The 18,825-nt window shown below is 39.8% G+C and overlaps 1 protein-coding gene across 2 annotated transcripts; it reads right to left on the bottom strand.

The window, feature by feature from the left end:
* Positions 1 to 337: 337 nt before the first annotated feature.
* On the bottom strand, positions 338 to 18,464 carry nxf1a (nuclear RNA export factor 1a). Of its 2 annotated transcripts, XM_075481580.1 has the most exons (24): positions 18,192 to 18,464; positions 17,480 to 17,629; positions 17,137 to 17,242; positions 13,603 to 13,662; positions 12,871 to 13,069; positions 7,844 to 8,024; positions 7,670 to 7,753; positions 7,413 to 7,517; positions 7,029 to 7,109; positions 6,704 to 6,773; positions 6,037 to 6,125; positions 5,839 to 5,946; positions 5,596 to 5,705; positions 2,980 to 3,016; positions 2,646 to 2,714; positions 2,420 to 2,475; positions 2,096 to 2,203; positions 1,819 to 1,877; positions 1,607 to 1,722; positions 1,471 to 1,513; positions 1,279 to 1,357; positions 922 to 1,104; positions 783 to 843; positions 338 to 700 (listed from the first exon to the last, which is right to left on the bottom strand). In XM_075481580.1, the coding sequence occupies exons 3-24, from the start codon at positions 17,204 to 17,206 to the stop codon at positions 662 to 664; spliced, it is 2,007 nt and encodes a 668-aa protein (XP_075337695.1). In that variant the 5' UTR covers positions 17,207 to 17,242; positions 17,480 to 17,629; positions 18,192 to 18,464; the 3' UTR covers positions 338 to 661. The 2 variants fall into 2 exon arrangements, with proteins under 2 accessions (XP_075337695.1, XP_075337696.1); XM_075481581.1 differs by lacking the exons at positions 13,603 to 13,662; positions 17,137 to 17,242; positions 17,480 to 17,629; positions 18,192 to 18,464 and adding an exon at positions 13,727 to 13,990.
* Between the last annotated feature and the right edge of the window lie 361 nt (positions 18,465 to 18,825).

Genomic DNA, 18,825 nt, shown 5'->3' with positions numbered 1-18,825 from the left:
TTCCAACTATGACATCTCAACAAAAAGCCATGGATGTTATCATGCAGGAGGACTTTGAAGTGGTTACATAAATTCTCTTTTGACTTAAGTTCCACAATCATGTTCGCCCACAGAAGATGAAAAATAAATGCCAGGACTCCGGATATATGGACACTTAAAACCAGGCTGTTTTGTGTGCCATTGTAACACGGAATGTCTAAAAAAAAACATTTGATCATGATTTATTTGTTCAACTCTTCCTGCAATATGCCAAGTTTCTAGAAAGAAAAAAAGAAAGGTACAGATTATCTCAAATTCGTATTTCTTTTTGTCATTTCAGTCTTAAGTGAGATGCATGAACCATGTGCCAAAATATATTTTATTGTTCAACGTACAACAAATCCAGATAACCAAATTTAAATCATCAGACGTGTCTTTATTCCTATGAAAATTTCTACTAGTGTCTATACAAATTACCATAATGTAAAGTTACAATAACAACGAAAAACAGTATCATCAGCCTCGGTTCAAACAGTTGGCATTCTGCTTTTAAAACAATGGTTAACATAAGTAAACTCGATCTACATTATCTTTAATAAAACAAAAAGGCAGAGTAAAAGAAAACAGAAGCCATAAATAAAATTACTGCAGCCTTTATTTCACAGATGTTTGATTCAATTCTTCATTTTATGAAGGCCACGTCAGGGATCTTGCCTTCCGTCTGTGGAGAGAAAAGAGGTATTTAAGGGCTTTTGCCTTCCAACAACATAAACGAGAAGATGAACTGGTGTAACTCATGTTACCTTCAACTGTGTGAAGATCTGCGCTGCTCTGTTGAAATCCCACTCGTTGTCTTGCAGACACCTGTGACAGAAAACAATGACATTAATTACAAGACATCATACAACATTGCCAACGTTAACTGTTCAAAAATATACATACTTTTGTGACCATTCCAGGTTCATGCCTGACTTCAGTGAGAAGGCGGTGAGCATCTCTTGCTGTGGTGCGGTGAGGGTGGGGACTGGGCTGGAGGATGGAGTTGGTGCCGGAGCCACAAAGGCCCGACGGATCTCCTCTGTTGTCGCCATTCGGATGAAAAGCTGATCGTTGACGATGCACAAACTGTTGTAACAGAAACAAAGACAATTAAGTTTAAATTTCTCTCTTGGCAGGAGAAGCTACTCTCCCAACATTCCTAATTGCAGTTTTTTTTTTTTTAGTTTTACAACTTTTCTGGCACTCAACATCGGGAAATATGAAAAAAATATTCATCCCTTAAGAGCTCATTAAACTTACCCAGAATTTCCTGCTGGGACGGTGACGAAAACCCGGGAGAAGGCCATTGTGGACTCTCGGGATTTTCCATCAACAACAACTGAAACACAGATGCATCACATTTATAAAACTAATACAATCTATGACACCTTTTTTTCTTCTTTTCAGTTTGTGTGAGAGCAAAACCTAAATTTATCCAAATCAACAACTCACCTTCTTTAAAGACTCCGCTCACAGTGAATGATAGTAGTGTGTTCTGTAAAAGCAAAACATGAGAACGGCACGATTAGAACAGAGGAGGAAAACACGGAGGTGGAAAACGTTAGCGACTGAATAAGCAAGAACTCACAGTGTAGGTGTTGACATCAATCGTAAAGGAAGCGATATCGTGCTGCGTTTTTGGAAGCTCGTTGAGGAAGGCCACAACGTTGAGTCGTGTGTGCTTCAGCAGCCGAAATCGCATCGCTAACAGATTCAGAAAGGGAAACCTCATTAGGATCTAAAACTTAAACATTCAACAACAATTTAAAGCGGGTGAACAGCTCTGCGGGGGAAACTCACTTGTGTCTTTGATCCTCTTCAGGTTTCGACTGTCTTTGTAATACTCCCCAAGACTGCTCCTAAACACCCGAAGAAAGAGACAAATCAATGCGACTGCAGCTAGCGCTCAGATGGAGGATGTCAGGAACAAGATCAGTAAAGGCAGCCAGTGACATAGGAACCTACAACATGTTCACCTAAGATAATCATATTAGGTTTAAACTTTTAAAAACTTCACAAACCATTCCTTCAATTGTTAAACTGTTGTTCACAGATGTGTCTTCAAACATGTTCTTACCTGGAAGGGTTCTGGGTGGAGTAAGGTGTTGTGAGGGATAGTGATGCTCCATCATGGTAAGCATCCAGAAGAGGCTGTCTGTCCCCCGAGTCGTATATGCTGTAATACCTGCAGAACAGTCAAGAGTTCAGTTTTCCGGTGTTTGTTCCTGAGATTGTTTTTTTGTTCAAAACTCCTACTCTGAAACCTGTTGTATTAAATATATTGATAGTTAACGGTTTACTAGTAGGGTCACATTACTAGAACATGAACCCATGTCCATGGTCAGACAAACTGATCTGACTTTTCAGAGGAATTTCTGCTTTAGAAAACATCCAAACTCACTGCTGCAGGAACCGGAGGATGAGAACCTTAATGTCATCCGAGCCAAAGCAGCTGCCCTAAATGAACAAACGAAAGCATTCTTCAGATGGATTAAGGACAATAATCCAGATTAATGCATTACAGATACATTTATATGGATTTAGAGGTTATACTGAATACCGGGTACGCCAAAAGTTGACATCAGTGTCTCAATTTGAATTAAACTACATAATATTAATGAACAAACCTTGCAGGGAGGAATGGTGGTGGGTGTTTCAACATCAAAGCCAATGGGTGGGGGGAGGTCATGGCCGTCCTAAAGAAAAACAGCACACAAAGGAAGATGAATGAGAAAGGTGCAAAGTCAGCCACACTGTGGTCATTAGCTGTGTGGGTATTTCCAGATAATGAAAATGTATTTCAACAAAAGACACATAAATAGCTGATTATTTGAAAAAAAAAAAAAAAAAAAAAACAGATGATCAGTTTCATGAAGTCAATCAAATGGCCCGTGTAAAAAACCTTAAAAGAATAATGGTGATAGACTAAAAGGGAAATGTTGTAAAAGCCTGTGGACTTACCAGTTTGAGAAGCCGGGGAAACCTCTGCCGCACGGCACTGGTACAGGAACAAAAAAAAAACCAAGAGCAAGAGAGTTATCATCCAAAACCTCCCCAAACACAAGCAAATACTACTACCAACTGCAGATACCACTGTCAGTCGCACCTGCTGATCCACCTAATGTCAGTTTCTGCCTTTCATTTGTAATTTAAAGATGCTACCACTTTTTGGGAGAACATTCATGTACAGATACATAAATTAGAGATTTATAACCAGTGTCACAAGGGCTTTAATCTTCTTTGTACGCAAGTAAATCCACAAACGAACTAGAATACTTGCCCTTACCCCCCCTTCAGTTTCATGCTGTGTCCTCTGAAGCCTCCCAACCCAGTGTGTACTTACCAGCAGGTATACTCACCCTCTCCCCCCAAAATGGTGATATACACAGATCTGACATGGAAGAGCAACACAAGCACACTTTTCCAGGAGTGCTCACATACATACAAACATACCACAATCTACTAGACGGAGCTGGAAGCCAGGATACACATCCATATTGAATTAGGAAAAGAAAGAGGTTAATCATGGCTGGGAGAGAGGTGGTTACCGCCAGTCTTGTGTAAACTTCCCCCCAAAACTCCGGCCAAGATGCTGGAAAACAGATGAGTCTACATCACCAAAAAACAAAAGCACACGACAGGGTCTGGGTAAAAGAAATACGGGGTAAGATTCAGAGACCCAACATTCAGTGATGTCAATCTCCATTTATCATGTGATTGATTTTGTCCATGTCTGTGCCTGTAATTATCAGCAGAGAAAGACAACCTGAGGAGAGAGCTGAACAGGAAGGACAGCTGGTCTCAAAGTGAGCTGGACCCAGCAGTCCCACCGCTCATCCCGGGTCCCACTGCTGCGCAACCAAAGCAGTTATCAGTTATGTATCTTACTCTGAAGAGATGGCACATTTCTTTGTGCAATGTGCAAAACTTTAAGTAGGCGTTTCTTTTCATAGTTTATTTTGGGACCGAGCCCTTGGCCATTCAACTTGAGTGATAATACTCTGCTCTCTCTGCTTAACAATTGAGCTTTATTTGTACTGGTCACAGCCAAACTGGAGGAGGAAGTGTTTCCACAGTTCCATTCAACATTTTTCAGGGGAAACTGAACCTTCAATTTCCAGTTCAGAACATATTTCTCTCAGAGGTTAGTTACAGATATTTGCCAAACTCCACTTCAGTCACTGAAAAGCAGAAGCCTGCTGTAGGCAAAAGATCACACATAGTGGAATAGAGAGACAGCTCTTTTCTCTTTGGCTCATCGTTGTCAGTGATGACACATAACCCGCTCCTCCTCAGCCCAACGGCTTCACCCGTAGAGTCCCGTCTTCTCTCTTTCCTCTCGTCATGCTCTCAGTGGGTCAGAGCTCACAGGGACTGAGGCCGAGTAATCGTGACTGTGCCTGCCTTAGGTTGTCCCGAGGTTTCGAGGTGGGATCTTACCCGTCATGGGCTATCCAGCCTTCCATACTCGCCTTATACAGGGGGGCCGAGTGGGCAAGGATGCTATGAGGGGAGGGGAATCATTGGCTGCGGTTTTTCTTTTTCTTCATCCAAACATCTGTCAAGATGAAAATGGATTGCCCTCTCCAATATGTTTATCAGTACTGCTCAAAACATTTTCTTGGATTCGTATTTTTTGAGAGCACCTCACAGGACAATTTTTTCAGAGTATCACGCTCAACTGCCTTGTATTAATATCAGGAGTGTGATGATGTTTTACGGCAGTTTATGGGACAACTAACCAGAATGTCAGCAGGGGAGTGCTGGGTAGAGCGTCACTGAGAACCACAAAACTGAGACGAGACCAAAGTTTGAAAGAGAAGCTGAAAACTGGCAAAGAGAAGACGGCTGAAAATGAAACGGAAACCAAGGTGGAATTATTCTGCAGTTTGATGTCCCGTCAGCAACTTTTTGGAGCTAAGAAACATTTAGCTTGCAGCTTGAAAAAGAAAAGTTCATCATCAAGTGGAGAGCAAGATGTTAAACCGAATCAAAAGTCCACAGAAGTTTGCTGCATAAATAAAGCGCATCATACAGCATGTATGCGTGTGTATGGTACTTAAATGCACTGAAACTTGCACAAACTTCACTCTTTTACAAGAAGATCAGTTAAATATATACATATATATCCTACCAGTCTTCATTGTTTTTAATGTTTCAATCTTCCAGTTATGGTGAAGTCACAGTGCAGTGCAGACCTGATCGCTTTGGAGATGGGTATAAGTAAAGAAAAGCATCCTAATCCTTCCACATGTTGGTGGAATTAGCAAACTGACACTTGAAAATATTATTCATCTTTAAAGTATATTTCTTTATTTCCCTCTTCTCTCGCAAACAGAAAATGTATTCAGTTAATGACAGAAACGTGTGCTTGATCCAAAGTTCATCATGGACTGCTGGAGAAATGGGTTCAGTTACCGCAGAGCCACGTTAAACACGGCTCAAGGACAACGGTATCTTTTATATCACGCTGCAGCATATCCTTATTACAGGCGACGCCCCTGAAACCCCTTAGTCACACATTCATACTAATGAAGTAAAATGTCTCTTCACGCCCAGAAAAAGTCATGGACTGACCTGATGTACGCGGCCTGGTCCTTAAATAGATCACACAGGGGGTTCCTGTTCAGCCACAACTCCACCAGCTTCCACCCTTTCAATTTGTCCAGCTCCCGGTCCGACTTCAGCTGGACAAGCACACAGATGCAGGACAAGAGTTGTTGTGAGGAATAAATGGAAAATCAGACAGTTTAAAATAAAAAAAGGTGAGGCTGAAGTCAAGCCTGCTCGTTATTCTATGAACTGAGCAGCTAGTCTCACCTCATTTTGAGAAAGGTTGAGTGTCTTCAGATTAGGCACCTTGGAAACCAATTCAGCGAGCTCATCAAGTTTGTGAATACGGTTGTTACTCAGGTTCAAACAAGCCAGCTGGAAAGATGAAAAGACTTATAAGCACACTCAACTGGATCGATTGCTTTCATACCTGCTTCTTACATGAACAAACCATTCGACTCTTACCTCAGGAATGTTTGTTTCAATGATTTTAATGACAGCCTCCATGTTTGTCTTCCTATTCAAGATGACTTCAATGTTATTGGACTCCAGGTCTGTCACCAAGTAAAAACAGAAATGATAACATAAATATGCCAAATCAGAGAAGGGGTAAAAAAAAAAAAAAAAAAAAAAAGTAACCAACAGTTCAAGGTCCCATTTCGTCAGTATGCCAGTGGGCAGATAATCAAGCACATGTTGTTCTAATTTTTATCTGCTCAAGCCAGCTGTGTTAAGAAATTTTTAACTGTTAATAGTTAATGTGTTAACAGTTTGTTTTCTTACCTCATCTAATATACTTAAATCTTATTTACTACATTTGAATTATAGCTGACTACATTGTTGAACTGTGCCATCTCTTGACATGCATTTTTGCAGACTACTGCTCAGTTTTTTTTCACCACTCCAATTCAACTGTGCTGCTGTTACCAGGCTGCCAGAATTATACCAGATATATCCACAAAAACAAGACGACACGCAGAGACTGCTGGAGAGGACAAGACTTGTTTCAGATTCATTGTTATCACTGACAGCTCTCAAGACAGTTTAAGCAAAAAGGTAAGCTAAGAGGATTGTGAGCAGAGGTGGATTCCCTTACAGATACGTTATGTGTGAAAAGAACGAGTGGAATTACCTGGGTCTAATCGGATGTTGTTCAAGTCTAATGCTTGCTGGGAGCCATCAAAACGCTTGCCCATGCATTGCTGTGAAAGACAAAAGTCAACGTAAGAATCCTTATTGAAAAAACAACAAATGTGGTCAAAATCAAATCTAAACCACCTTTGTTACAGTCTTCAAAGTATTTTAATATATACTCAGTCACATTATTTCTGAGAAAAGAAAGAACTCTGAAGCATATTTTACTGAGAATTTGACATTTCTGATATACTACAGTTATCATCATCACAGCCCTGCTCAGGCATGGCAGACCAGACAGTGCATTAAGTCCTTAAGCTCACCCTCAGGTGCTCTAAATGTTCCGGCTTCAGGTCGGATTGGAGGAAGGATGGTGGAGCACTTGGGTTGACATGCACCTCCACCTTGAAGAAAACAGACAGAAAAATAGATGAGTAACTAGAGATATCACACCTGTCGAGCTTTAATTTATGGTTACTTTTCAGAGAAAATTCCAGATGACAGCCCTAAAAGTTGATTAATAGTTGTTAATAATTAACTGCAACACAGAATTTAAGAAGACAGGAACTCAATGGCACAGCAACAACTATCTGTGAGCTGAAAGTAAGAGCACAGAAAGCAGCTAAATTTGATTTAAGAAAACTGATCACTAAGGACGTCACGTTTTGAATCATTTTTGCTGGGGTCAAAGGTGATACCAAACATACCTTAAAACCCTCCGAGTCTGTGATCTTGTGTGAACATTTGTGTAAAGCATTGGCAGCAGCTGAATCGTCCACATAGAAATGGACCCTGTTATGGTCAACGTGGTACTGAACAGACAAACGGGAAGAAAGAGACAAACAAGTCCTTCAAATCTCCAATTTACACACAGAGATGGGACAACAAATTGCTTCAAAATTGAATTACCATGACAATTATACAGAATTACAGCATGTAATTATGAGACAGTGCTTAAACTCACCTGCACAGGTGTGTAGGGAATCGAACAGATATTCTGCAGAGCCGTCACTAACCATTTCTTCTCATATTTTCTTCCATGTGGTATCTGCCAAACGGACAAAGCAAAATATAATCTCCTCTGACGAACTACAAAATGGATTTGTTGATGGACTAGTTCAAATGTGATGACACTCACCGTTACTTTGAACCACCCTGAACGGGCTCTCAGACCTCCTCCACCTCTGTCCGATCTGAAGCCACCTCCTCCTCCTCTACCACTCCCTCCTCCTCCTCCTCCTCCTCCGCCTCCGCCTCCTCTGCCCTGTCGCCTGTCAAACCGTCCATCTCCTTTCCGATATCCTTTTCCATACGGGTTGCTGAAGACGACAAAACGGACAGTTCTCTTTAAAGACAATACGAACATTTCTACGCATCATTTCAAGTGTTAAGAGAAACCAGTGCCTTCATTAAATTCCTGTGAAATGAAATGAAAAAATACTTTAGTATCCCAAAGAAAATTTTGATTCTATTCACTCCAATTAAAGAAGGGCGATTCTACATTTCTGCAACTAGGACTCTTTGTCCACGACCTGACCGCAGCCGAGCTGAAGATAATGGATAGATGGTAATCACTGTTGTTGAGGTTCCATATTTTTATACCCACAGACAACAAGGCACATTCCTCATCAATGTTTCTCGGGTTCTAATGTGTTTTAAATGTAAACATTTTGTTTACATTTAATGGGTCACATAGGAGCAGCAACACATTTTGAATACATTTCAAACTTGGAAAATATTAAACTAAAGGTTACTTTCTCTCAACCTCATTTTTAAGACTTTTTAGATCAGGACTTGCTGCCTAAACAAATATTTGTGCGCCACATAACATTGTCCGCACTTGATGCAAGCCTGCTGGACTTTTCATTGTTACCTTAAAGGAAGGGATGTTTAAAAATCAGGGTCTTTTTTCGATTCTTTTTACTCCAATGTGTGTTCTATCTAAACGAATAGATCTGAAAATGAAAGATGTGTTTCCAACAACAGTGATTCAGAGCTGATTCAACTAAGCCAACACTCACCTTAAATATCACCACCATTTGACAAAGTTTACATACCATCTACTTTGACGTGGTGCTAGTTTTTTTAAAATCATTTCTTGCGTGAGCTGCATGCTTTCAGGTCCTTTGAATTACTCTGTCTATGGCACAAGTAGCTCTTTAGCAACAGAAGTATTTTAATTGCCATTTCACATCAGTGGTAAGATCCTTTTTTTCTCTGAACCCTGACCATTAGAGCTGGGCGATATGACGATATATATCGTGAGGACGATAGAAACATGTCTATCGTGACCTTTCTCCTCTATTTTTTCTATCGTGATAAACTTTTTTTTTTCATCATTGTGCTGTCCTCGCAGTGCGTATGCTTGTGCACAGCTAGACAGCCAGCTAACAATTAAAAGTCCTTCAATAAACCACAAGGATTGACTTTTCCTGTATTTTAATGAAGTCCTCTTGTCTTCTTTCTCATTTGTTTTTTGTAAACTGAAAATAATTACAGACAGAAACACAACTGTTAAACACTATACAAGCAAAGCGTTGTATAACTAAGTTTCGATTAGCAACCGAGATCAATGAAAATGAAACGAGTTAGCATCTACTGAAAACTAGCAGAATACATTTCGCCACCATAACAAATTAAGTCTCCATAGCAGTACTTACAAGATAAATATTCTCCAAGGCAAAAGCGTCGGAAACACGTCAACAATATGTTTTAGCTGTCTGCTTTGCTCCTCTTTGCTCAACTGCACGTCGCAGCACCACAGACATAGCTATATATTAAAGAACAGAGCGCTCACACCAATGCGGTTTCTATAACCAAAAAAGGGAGCACTCACTCTGACGAGGTTTGACATAACCAAGGACCATAAACAGATCGAATTGACAACATATTGGATAGGCGTATTGATGAACGGATATAGAGAGGCTCACAGACTTTTGGAAGTTTGAAGGAAGGGTACCGGTAAGTCAGTCATGTTTACTTAATAAAGCACCGCCGAGTGCATGATGTTGAATGATTCTGCACTGCTTTGGTACTGATAACAAATCAAGTTGTTCACTGTCGCGGGTATTTTAGCACACATGTGCTGGTTGTGAGTCGTGGCCGATGGACTGAAGCTAGCCTAGCCTTCTAGTAGCCGTGCAGAGTAGAACTACCAGGGAGGTTCTAGTGTTACGGCTATTTGCAGACCGGCTTTTAGAGTACCAAGAACTACTGTTTCCTCTGTTAGTTGTACTGACAGCGCAACCTTTCCTGACTGTCATCGCGAAAAACAGTAGGGTAAAGCCTGATCTGTTGGATAAATCTCTGCACGCGTCTTTGTTTTTTGTTTTTTTTAAGTGCTTGTGGTGACCAAAGCCTGAACACTGAGCAGACGCACGTCAGTGTGAGAGAGAGAGATCTGCAGTTTTTGTTAAAGCAATGCAACGAGACACAGCAGACGCAGCAAAATGGACTCCATCCTCAAAGTTGTGAATGTCGAGTAAAAGAGCATGTATTCACAAAGCTGTTTGTTTACTTTTATGGCCCCGAGTTGCTTGTTCCCGGTTGCGACTCCCACATTGGAAAACGAGATGACTGGTTAAAATAGGCGATGGCGGATTTTTTTCGACCCTGTCCGTTAAAATAACGGACTATGAAAAAGTCTAATGCAACCTCTGTTGTGGTATATCGTGATATGTATCGCTATCGTGATATAAAGTAATCCATATCGTGATATACTTTTTTTCCCATATCGCCCAGCCCTACTGACCATTAGTTCCAAAGTCAACGAGTTATCAGCTAATGAGCCCTAAAAGCAGCTGCTAGCACTTTTTAAACTCAAACAAACTACAAAGTCTTACTTTGGCCAGCAGAGCTGTGATTAAATTTCACATTTAAAACAATATGAAAAATCCTGTTCAGCTTAAGTCTGGAGAACAAATTTCAAATGTCAGTAGTGCTACCTTCACAGTCGAGAGACCAGGCCCTGTCAAAACAAACTGGCTTAGGCGGCTTATCAAGAGGCTTTCCAACCCTCATGTTTAAAATGTTGCAGGTGTGGATTTCTTTATACAGGAAAAGCTCTTGAACAGAATCACTAGTAGGTTCAAACAAAGCAGATATATATATTAGAGGTGCACCGAATATTCGGCAACCGAAAATATTCGGCCGAAAACGCAAAAAAAAAAAAACACATTCGGCTTTCGGCCGAAAGACAAATGAGTGGCCGAATCGGAGGCCGAATAGTGGTGACGCAAAATTATCCACTTCCAGACGGCGGAGTCGACAGAACCAAAGTCATCTGTAAACTCTGCCAATATGCCGCCCATTGATTCAATGCGAGACTCCGGTTCTTTTCACAGATGTTTATTAACGCCACATCAACACCGTATAACTAAATGTTCAAGTAAACAAAATAAAAGACAACATTAGTTGTTGTAATCATTAAAGAAATAGCATTCTTAGCATTGTCGCTGGTACCAATAAATAATCAAAGTAATACTGGCCACTTTAGCTGCTTCTCAACCAACGGCAGAGTCATTCCCCAGGGGCAATCTTCACGGTCAGAACTAGGATTCTTTAACTTCCACTTCTCCTCTGCATCACATTCACACAGTTACAGCAAACACCACGAAGCATGGAGTAATAAAATAAAAATAAACTAGCAGGTAACATCACGCTACAGGTGCTCCTCGGTCTCTGTGTGAAGCTCTCGGAGCTAACCGACGCTACTTCCTGTTTTACTTGTTTCCACGTAAAAGCATGCATTTCAAAATAAATTAAAAATAAAAACTCCTGCATTTACAGCCAAGTTGAATTGTCTTCTCACCGTAGTAGTTTCAGTCTAAAATATCACTTAAAGGCAAAACACACAAACTACAAAAAATGCTGCCACTGTTCCTGAAGGAGCAGGCTAGGACACTCAGATAATTTGTTATATTGCATGTTTTTACATTTTTGTGTTGGAACGCTTATATAATATGTTGTATTTTTTGTTGTATGAAATGAATGAAAAAAAAACCCAGAATGAATTGAAAATGGGAATTAATGAAACTTATCTCTAGTTATTAGTTATAGTTATTAGTAATAACTTTTGAAGATTTCAAATAAACATTTATTTTCTTTGAAAAACATGTCTAAACATTTATTGTAAGGCGTAGATTTAAGCAATATTTAAAAATGGTGAGAAATCTAACTTTTGATAACTTAACTGAACTGTAATATTCGGTTTCGGTTTTCGGCCAAGTGATTAATTATTATTCGGTTTCGGCCACAAATTTTCATTTCGGTGCACCTCTAATATATATATATATATATAAAACAAATTCTTAACTGAGATCAACTCGCAAAGTTTTACTTTGTTTGATTTCCCCGAGATAATTTTCACATGGGCAGACTACTCAGATTTTTGTGCCGTGCAGACTAAATGTGAAAATGTTCAGGAGTGTTCTGCTTTCTCTTTCTGCTTATGTCTCGAGCATATAGTTTCGATATGGGCTGGTGGAAGAGACCCACACCACTGCAGTTCGGTCTTTCTGTTTGTGTTACCTTGTATGGAAATGAAGAACTGGGAAAAAAAAAAAAAAAAGTTTTCTCATATGCAAGTTATTAACCACTTAGGGAGGAGTGTGTCAGCGTCATCACTGCACAACAACTCTGTGGCTGCTATGAGTAACACATGTAACCATACCAACAGCGAAAAAAAGCAGTAATAAAAAAAAAAAAAAAAAAATCAAAAAAAAAAAATCAAAAAGTGTGACTGTGTCACTGATTTAAAAAAAAAAAAAAAAGAACGAATTTTGTAGTTTTTAAACTGAGAATAACAACCTCATCACTGATATGTTCATATGGTTCATGCTGTCAATGTAGTTTAGTTTTTAATATAAACAATAACATCGGGATTACGTTGATACTGTTAAAGATACATATTTTTGTATTCAAATTAAACAACTCGTTACAGTTAAGAATCTCTTTCCATGACTGTTCGTTGAGGAAAAACACTTTGTAAATGTGCACTGTGCCCTTAAAGTTCTGGTTGCACTACTGAATGTTTTACATGTGCTCCTTCGGAACAGTAAATGTTAGGCCCTGCTAATATACTCCTAAATATTAGGTAATTCATTTATAAGTCCCCTCCCCTGCAAAAAAAATCTATATGATGACGGTTAAATGATCAACACTTACTATCGGCGCTGGGAGCTGCTGTCCTGAGAGCTGTCACTCATGGTAATATCTCCATCCGTATCGTCACGTGGTCCATGACCTCCAAACCCTCCTGAGTGACTTCCCCGCTGACGGTCTCTGCGCGACCTGTCAAACGGCCGACCCTTGTGGGCGCCTCCTCTTTTACGGTTGCGAAACGGGGCAGTTCTATCATCATGCTCTGCGAAAAGACAGAAAAAGTTAATTTGTGACTTCATTATATACAAAGCATTAAACCATATCAAGATATCCAACTTAAGCTGATGACAAAATTTTTCATAGGAATTCCCAATAATGTCTCTTTCAGGTTGCTGTTAGGGCCAGACTGCACACTGATTATGTTGAGAATCTGAGATCAATGAAAAAAAAAAAAAAAAAAGCCATTACTCTTATTATAAATGAATTTTTAAATATTACCTTGGTCTTATTACCAAGCCGTATTTAAAGGGTATATACCTTTAAAAAGAGTAATTCACACTTACACCACCCTTTTGGATTTAGAGCACTAAAGGGCCTCCATGTTGAGACAGGGAAAAACAACTTGCATCAGGACCTTGCCTAAATTATCACGAAACACTTTTACTCATCTTAACACAATAAAAATTGTTTTCTGGTAAAGAAATAATGCAGAAACTTGTTATGCTTATGTACTGAAAGAATAGTCGGGTCAATAATATAATTGATCAGATCTCCTGGCAGCCCATAACATGTTACCTCCATTGACCACGATATCTGTTCGCCTGACCTCTCTCTTCACCATAAAGTCTTCCCGATCTGAAGAAAAATTGTGACAGCAGCAAAGATATAAGGTTAATGCAGCAATGAGCGTGTGTCTTACCGTTGTAGTAGTGCCCGCCGTCCGCCATATTTCTGTAATAGTGTTGGGATTTAAAAAACAAAAAAAAACAGCCCTGGATGGAAAAAAAAGTACGTGGACCTTGACTTCTCCCTTTCACAAAACACAAAGCCGAGGCGGTGAAAGAAAGTCCAACATCTCAAGTGCTCCAGACGAAACACAAAGGAGAGCACGTCGTGAACGCAGGCACGTCTCAAGCTAGCTTTTAGCTAAACTAGCGTCTCCTGCTAACAAGTGACGAGAGGATGACGGAAATACTAACATCCCTTTCCGGGGCAAAGAAAGTGACCCGGGCATTTTAAAATTAAATCTAGCCGAGGCAGCATCATAATCATAAAACACGACAAGAACAGAAACACAAACTCAAGTCAAGTTTACGCTAGTTTAAATTTAAGTCTTTACTAGAATTAGCTTATAGGCTACTTGTGTTTATATCAGTTTTTAGCTTTAGCATACCGGAGATTGTCTGTGCCGTGAAAGATTACACCGCGGTCAACAAGGCATGATGACCAAATGTTTCACCAATTCAATAGTTACATTACATTTCTCCGCAGATAAAAAAAAATAAACGCCTGTCGCGGACGTTTACTAACGGCTTGTTAGCTGCTAAAATGTAGCTAATAAGGTCAAACTGGAGAAGAAGAAAAAAAAAAACAGTTCAGCAGACCCTCTGCAAAGCTGTGAAAATATGCAAACTGCGTCATACAAAAACACCCCACCCGAATCCGATAGAATAATTATAGGAAAAAATATGTATCGCAGATAAACAAGCATGTATAATGATAATGATTTACAAGTACCTTGGAAGAACTATATTCACTATATATATATATATTCACTTTTTACATATTTACAGTACAGACTCATTTTCAAAGGCAAAAAAAGGCCCAGAGGGACGTACTACGAAGCAAGTTCAACAAAGCCGGGCTTTCTTTGTGTCTGCTGACAAAACAAAACCTCCTCTCGGAGATAACAAGCATTATGACAGTGGTTATGATTGATCTTTGTTAGTCCTCTTCAGACTCTGTGCAAGCTGTTATGGGTCATTTGACACTTCTTCTGCTCATAATGTGTAAATCATCTGACATTCATTCATTCATGAGAACAGGGATTGTTAATAGAGAGGTTTGAAAAATCTAAAACTAATTATGGGAAAAAATACATTTGCTGCAATTTGCACAAGTAAGGACCTCCCACCAGAAAAGTGAAACTTGTGCAAATTAGTATGTAAGTTACTTCATTCCAGCTGCTTACTTCATTCCAGCTGCAGATAAAGCTCTTCAACATTTAACAAGAAAATAAGTGCATTAAAAGAAAGACACCAATGTGACACTGAAAACTCTCTTGAGGCTAAAATTGCTTGCTAACCTACCTTCCTAGTACGCCCCTCTGTTTGAATAAATACAATCACGATGGCTCATTATATCAGCGAACCCTAACCCACTAAGTCATAACAGTGAAATGCAGCCATCATAAATGCTGCATTTAAACTGTCCTCTTGTTCATTACATAGTTAGTCTGTAAACTGAGACTTCTGTGAGACAGTGAACTACATGTCCAGTACGTGGTACACAAAGAGTAGAGTACAGAGAACGCACTTGAAATGGGTCAAATTAGACCATCATGCACTAAGCTCTGAAGCCAGGAGCTAATGGAGCATACTGATGCTCGCTGGCGCCAACCTTTGCAGCTCAGTATTTTGATTTTTTAACCCACATAGAGTGCCAGGTGAGCAAATTATACTCCTCAGATGTCTCAGTCATGAAGTGTTGAGTCTCCTTTTCTACTTGAGATTCACATTCTTATGTCAGAGAGGTGTTAATTAGAATAGAATAGAATAGAAATATACTTTATTCACCCCCGAATGGGGGAAATTCAAATTAGTCAAGTAGCTCAAACAAATTATTAATATTAACAATGATTGTATATTAAAGGTAGGGTAGGAGATCCTGGATTTTGAGTCCAGCGAAGCTGCATTTTGAAAATACACAGGTCAAAAGTCCCAACCCCTTTATTCAGACTTCCCCCCGAAGCCACGCCTCTAGAGTACATGAACGCGCAATGCTTGTTCACGAGCACGAAGGTGCACGAGCGCTGTTCTGACAGCAAGCATCGATTGGTTTGGCTAACTTTTGCTAACTTTTTCTCATGGCGGATTCACAGGTAAGAAAATACCTTTCAACATCATAATGAACCGTTTAATAATGCTAGGTGCTAGCCAAGCTGGCTCTAGTTTAGCTTCCTACCAAGCTTCTGGGCACGCGTAATTCGTTCACGAAGAAGGGTACGCGCACAGGGGGAAGGAGGGGGAGGGAGGGCAGATTGCAGTTTGATAGACGCATCAGAATCCAATCATCGTTAACAGTCCGTTCAGTATGATTGGATAGTGTTTTTCCTGGATTGTTCGTTCTAGAGGCCACTAAAACTTTTCATATTTGTGTCAAAACTTTTAATTAATTGGTTGCAATGGGGGTGTGAAGAGTATTTCAAGCAATATGTAAAAAAATGCTCCATAAAAAGAACCCCTACCCCACCTTTAACAACAACAATAATAATACAAATTCTAATGAAAATACTACTCCTAACTAAGAATAATAATAATAAATGACTAAATAAATTAATAAATAAAAAAATTACAATACAACATCTTCTCAACCAAAAACACCACATTGTGTTGTCTGGTACTTCAGATTTGGTACGTAAGGATCCTGCCTCATTGCAAGTGATCATGAAGCAGCGCTGCATTCAAGTAGTGTTCGAAATGCATCAGCAGCAGCAATTATCAGCTGTGTAATGTGCAACCTGTGTAATGTGCAGCTTGTGTAATGTACAGCTTGTGTAATGTGCAGCCTGTGTAATGTGCAGCCTGTGTAATGTGCAGCCTGTGGCTTGTCCATTTAATGCAGCACTGTCAAGATGGGGCAATAATAACGTAATTATCCCAAACTGAAACGAACTTATCACCATATTGTGAAGGTGATGGCTGTTGTCTAAACAAGTGTTTGACAGCTAATAAAATGTTAAATAAATATGTAGGTATGATATTCACCTATGTACGACCATACTCGTTAGAAATGATAACGGTTCATCTAGGTTTCAGTAACCTGGTGTTGGCCAGTCAGTAGAATATAAGAACTCACCACGTGACTTCTCTGACAAACCTCTCTCCAACCAGAGGGGATATAAAAACAGGGACACGTGGCTGTGGCTGATGAGCAGCAGGCACCCCACCCCAGCCAGTGAAGAAGATTATTCAGTCTTATTTACTTTTAAAAGCTTAACTACACCGAGCCCGATATGCACAATACGTGAGCTTTTAAAAAGTGATTAAAAAGGAAAATCCGGTCACACTAAGGGCAGGATTGATAACTTAGGAGTAGTTTGTAACTTACCGTTGTTTAACACGTGTGTCACCACGGCTAAGTTCGGGTAGCTCTTCCGAAACATGGTCCCGCGGTCCATCCGGAAAACGATCTTAAATCCCAACCTTTTGAAAAGCTTTCACAATACAATTGCCAAAAAACAAACAAATAAACAAAAAAAAAAAAAAAAAAAAAAAAAACACGTCAAATGACACATGCACAGTTTCAGTTTAGCAAAGCAGAGTTGTTGGTTTCAACTTTTTCTTGCTATTTGAGTCAGGTCAGCCATTGAGGCTAGCTTTAGTTAGCTATCGGCGTTAGCACAACGTCGGTCATTGTACTGCACTCGCAGAAACAGCCATACAATATTTACCGACTAAGGTCTTTTAAAATGGTTATTTCTTGTAGAAATGCAGGAAACGGCCTCTTCTCCGAGCTGTCCGGGTCGGTTATTCAGTCCCGCCGCTCACTCCTCTCCAACGCGAACATTGAGGTGGCGCCACCTGGTGGAAACGACTGAGGTCTGCAAGTGTAACATAAAAGTCTGTGACCCGAAGACAGTATTTGGTCATTCTTTCTCATTCTATAAGATGTTAATGCTTTTTTTTCTTTTTTTTTAGTAGCTAAGTATGGCATTTTAGGTAGTTCTGCAGAGAGTGTAACACATTTTGTTGGCAGTAAGAGATACTTTGATGTGTGGGTGTTCAAAGCGCCCTTAGATTTTCTGCCCAGCTGTTTCTCACAACTTTTTTCCCCCATCAGCTTTAAGACAAAAATGTTGAAGCTAAAAATCCATTTTTTGTATCATAGAAAAGTTGCAGCTTGTCACTAACAAACTTGTAGGAGAAATTTCTGATGTGAAACCACGACTCTAGAGACTGTCTTAGTTTCCTTGCTGCTCGTTTCTTTTATAGAGCTTGTCCTCATGTGTATGCTATGGTTTACTTCCTGTGTCACCCCTGGTGTTCAGTTACAGATTGCCACACATGCTCGTTGTCTGTAATAACCTACCTCAGGATATATTCTCCAGATTTCCTGTGTTCAGTGTAGTATCCTGCTCATAGCTGGATCTTTGTCTGACCTACCTTCGTTTGCCGTCACAGCTTCCCCCCAAGTCAGTGAGTTCCTGTGTTTTCTCCTGAGTCTTGCTTCTTGTTAGCTTTCAGTGCAGTGCTTAGTTATTCCAGCCTTGGCAGCGCCTTTTGTTTGCTTAGATAAATTCATTCCAAGCCAGGTTCGAATCAGAATTACAGATTGATGTATCAAAATCTGGAGAAATCTTCAGAGCCCCAAAGTCCGTGCAATCTCTCCCTCACTGTGGGTGTTTCTCCCTTTAAGGAGGGTAAAACCTTCCCATATTTGGTCCCCGTCAACAGGCACGTAGCCAGAATATAACTTATACATATCTGGTGAGCCTTCCCGGGACGCACTAACTGAGGAATGTGTTTTTTTCATGTGCGTCTCTCATCTGGCACACACTGCCCCTGACGCGCTTTCGAACATCTGTTAAGTATCAGACACTACACGACCTTTTATTTTTTCAAAATTGTCTAAGAAAGGCAAAAAAAAAAGTTGTATTATTAAGCAAATTTATGATTCATTCATTTCCAGAGGAAAACTTGCTATGTGGCTTGCAAAAGGTTGAGATAATTTTTTTTAATTGAACACAATTGGTCCTTTTATGAAGTTTTCCTCAAATCTTTTAGTGCATGTTTACAT

This window comes from Odontesthes bonariensis, chromosome 13, assembly GCF_027942865.1.
Source record: "Odontesthes bonariensis isolate fOdoBon6 chromosome 13, fOdoBon6.hap1, whole genome shotgun sequence".
Classification (NCBI taxonomy): Eukaryota; Metazoa; Chordata; class Actinopteri; order Atheriniformes; family Atherinopsidae; genus Odontesthes; species Odontesthes bonariensis.
Note: the sequence above shows the minus strand (reverse complement) of the source record. Positions and strands in the feature narration are given on the sequence as shown.

Excerpts from the sequence above, each read along its gene's own strand:
- nxf1a (XM_075481580.1), bottom strand. The coding sequence starts at position 17,206 with ATGGACCGCGGGACCATGTTTCGGAAGAGCTACCCGAACTTAGCCGTG. Across the intron at positions 7,110-7,412 it reads CAGACTCGGAGGGTTTTAAG|GTGGAGGTGCATGTCAACCC; the intron begins GTATGTTTGGTA and ends GTTTTCTTCAAG. Across the intron at positions 1,878-2,095 it reads TCCACCCAGAACCCTTCCAG|GAGCAGTCTTGGGGAGTATT; the intron begins GTAAGAACATGT and ends TCGGGTGTTTAG.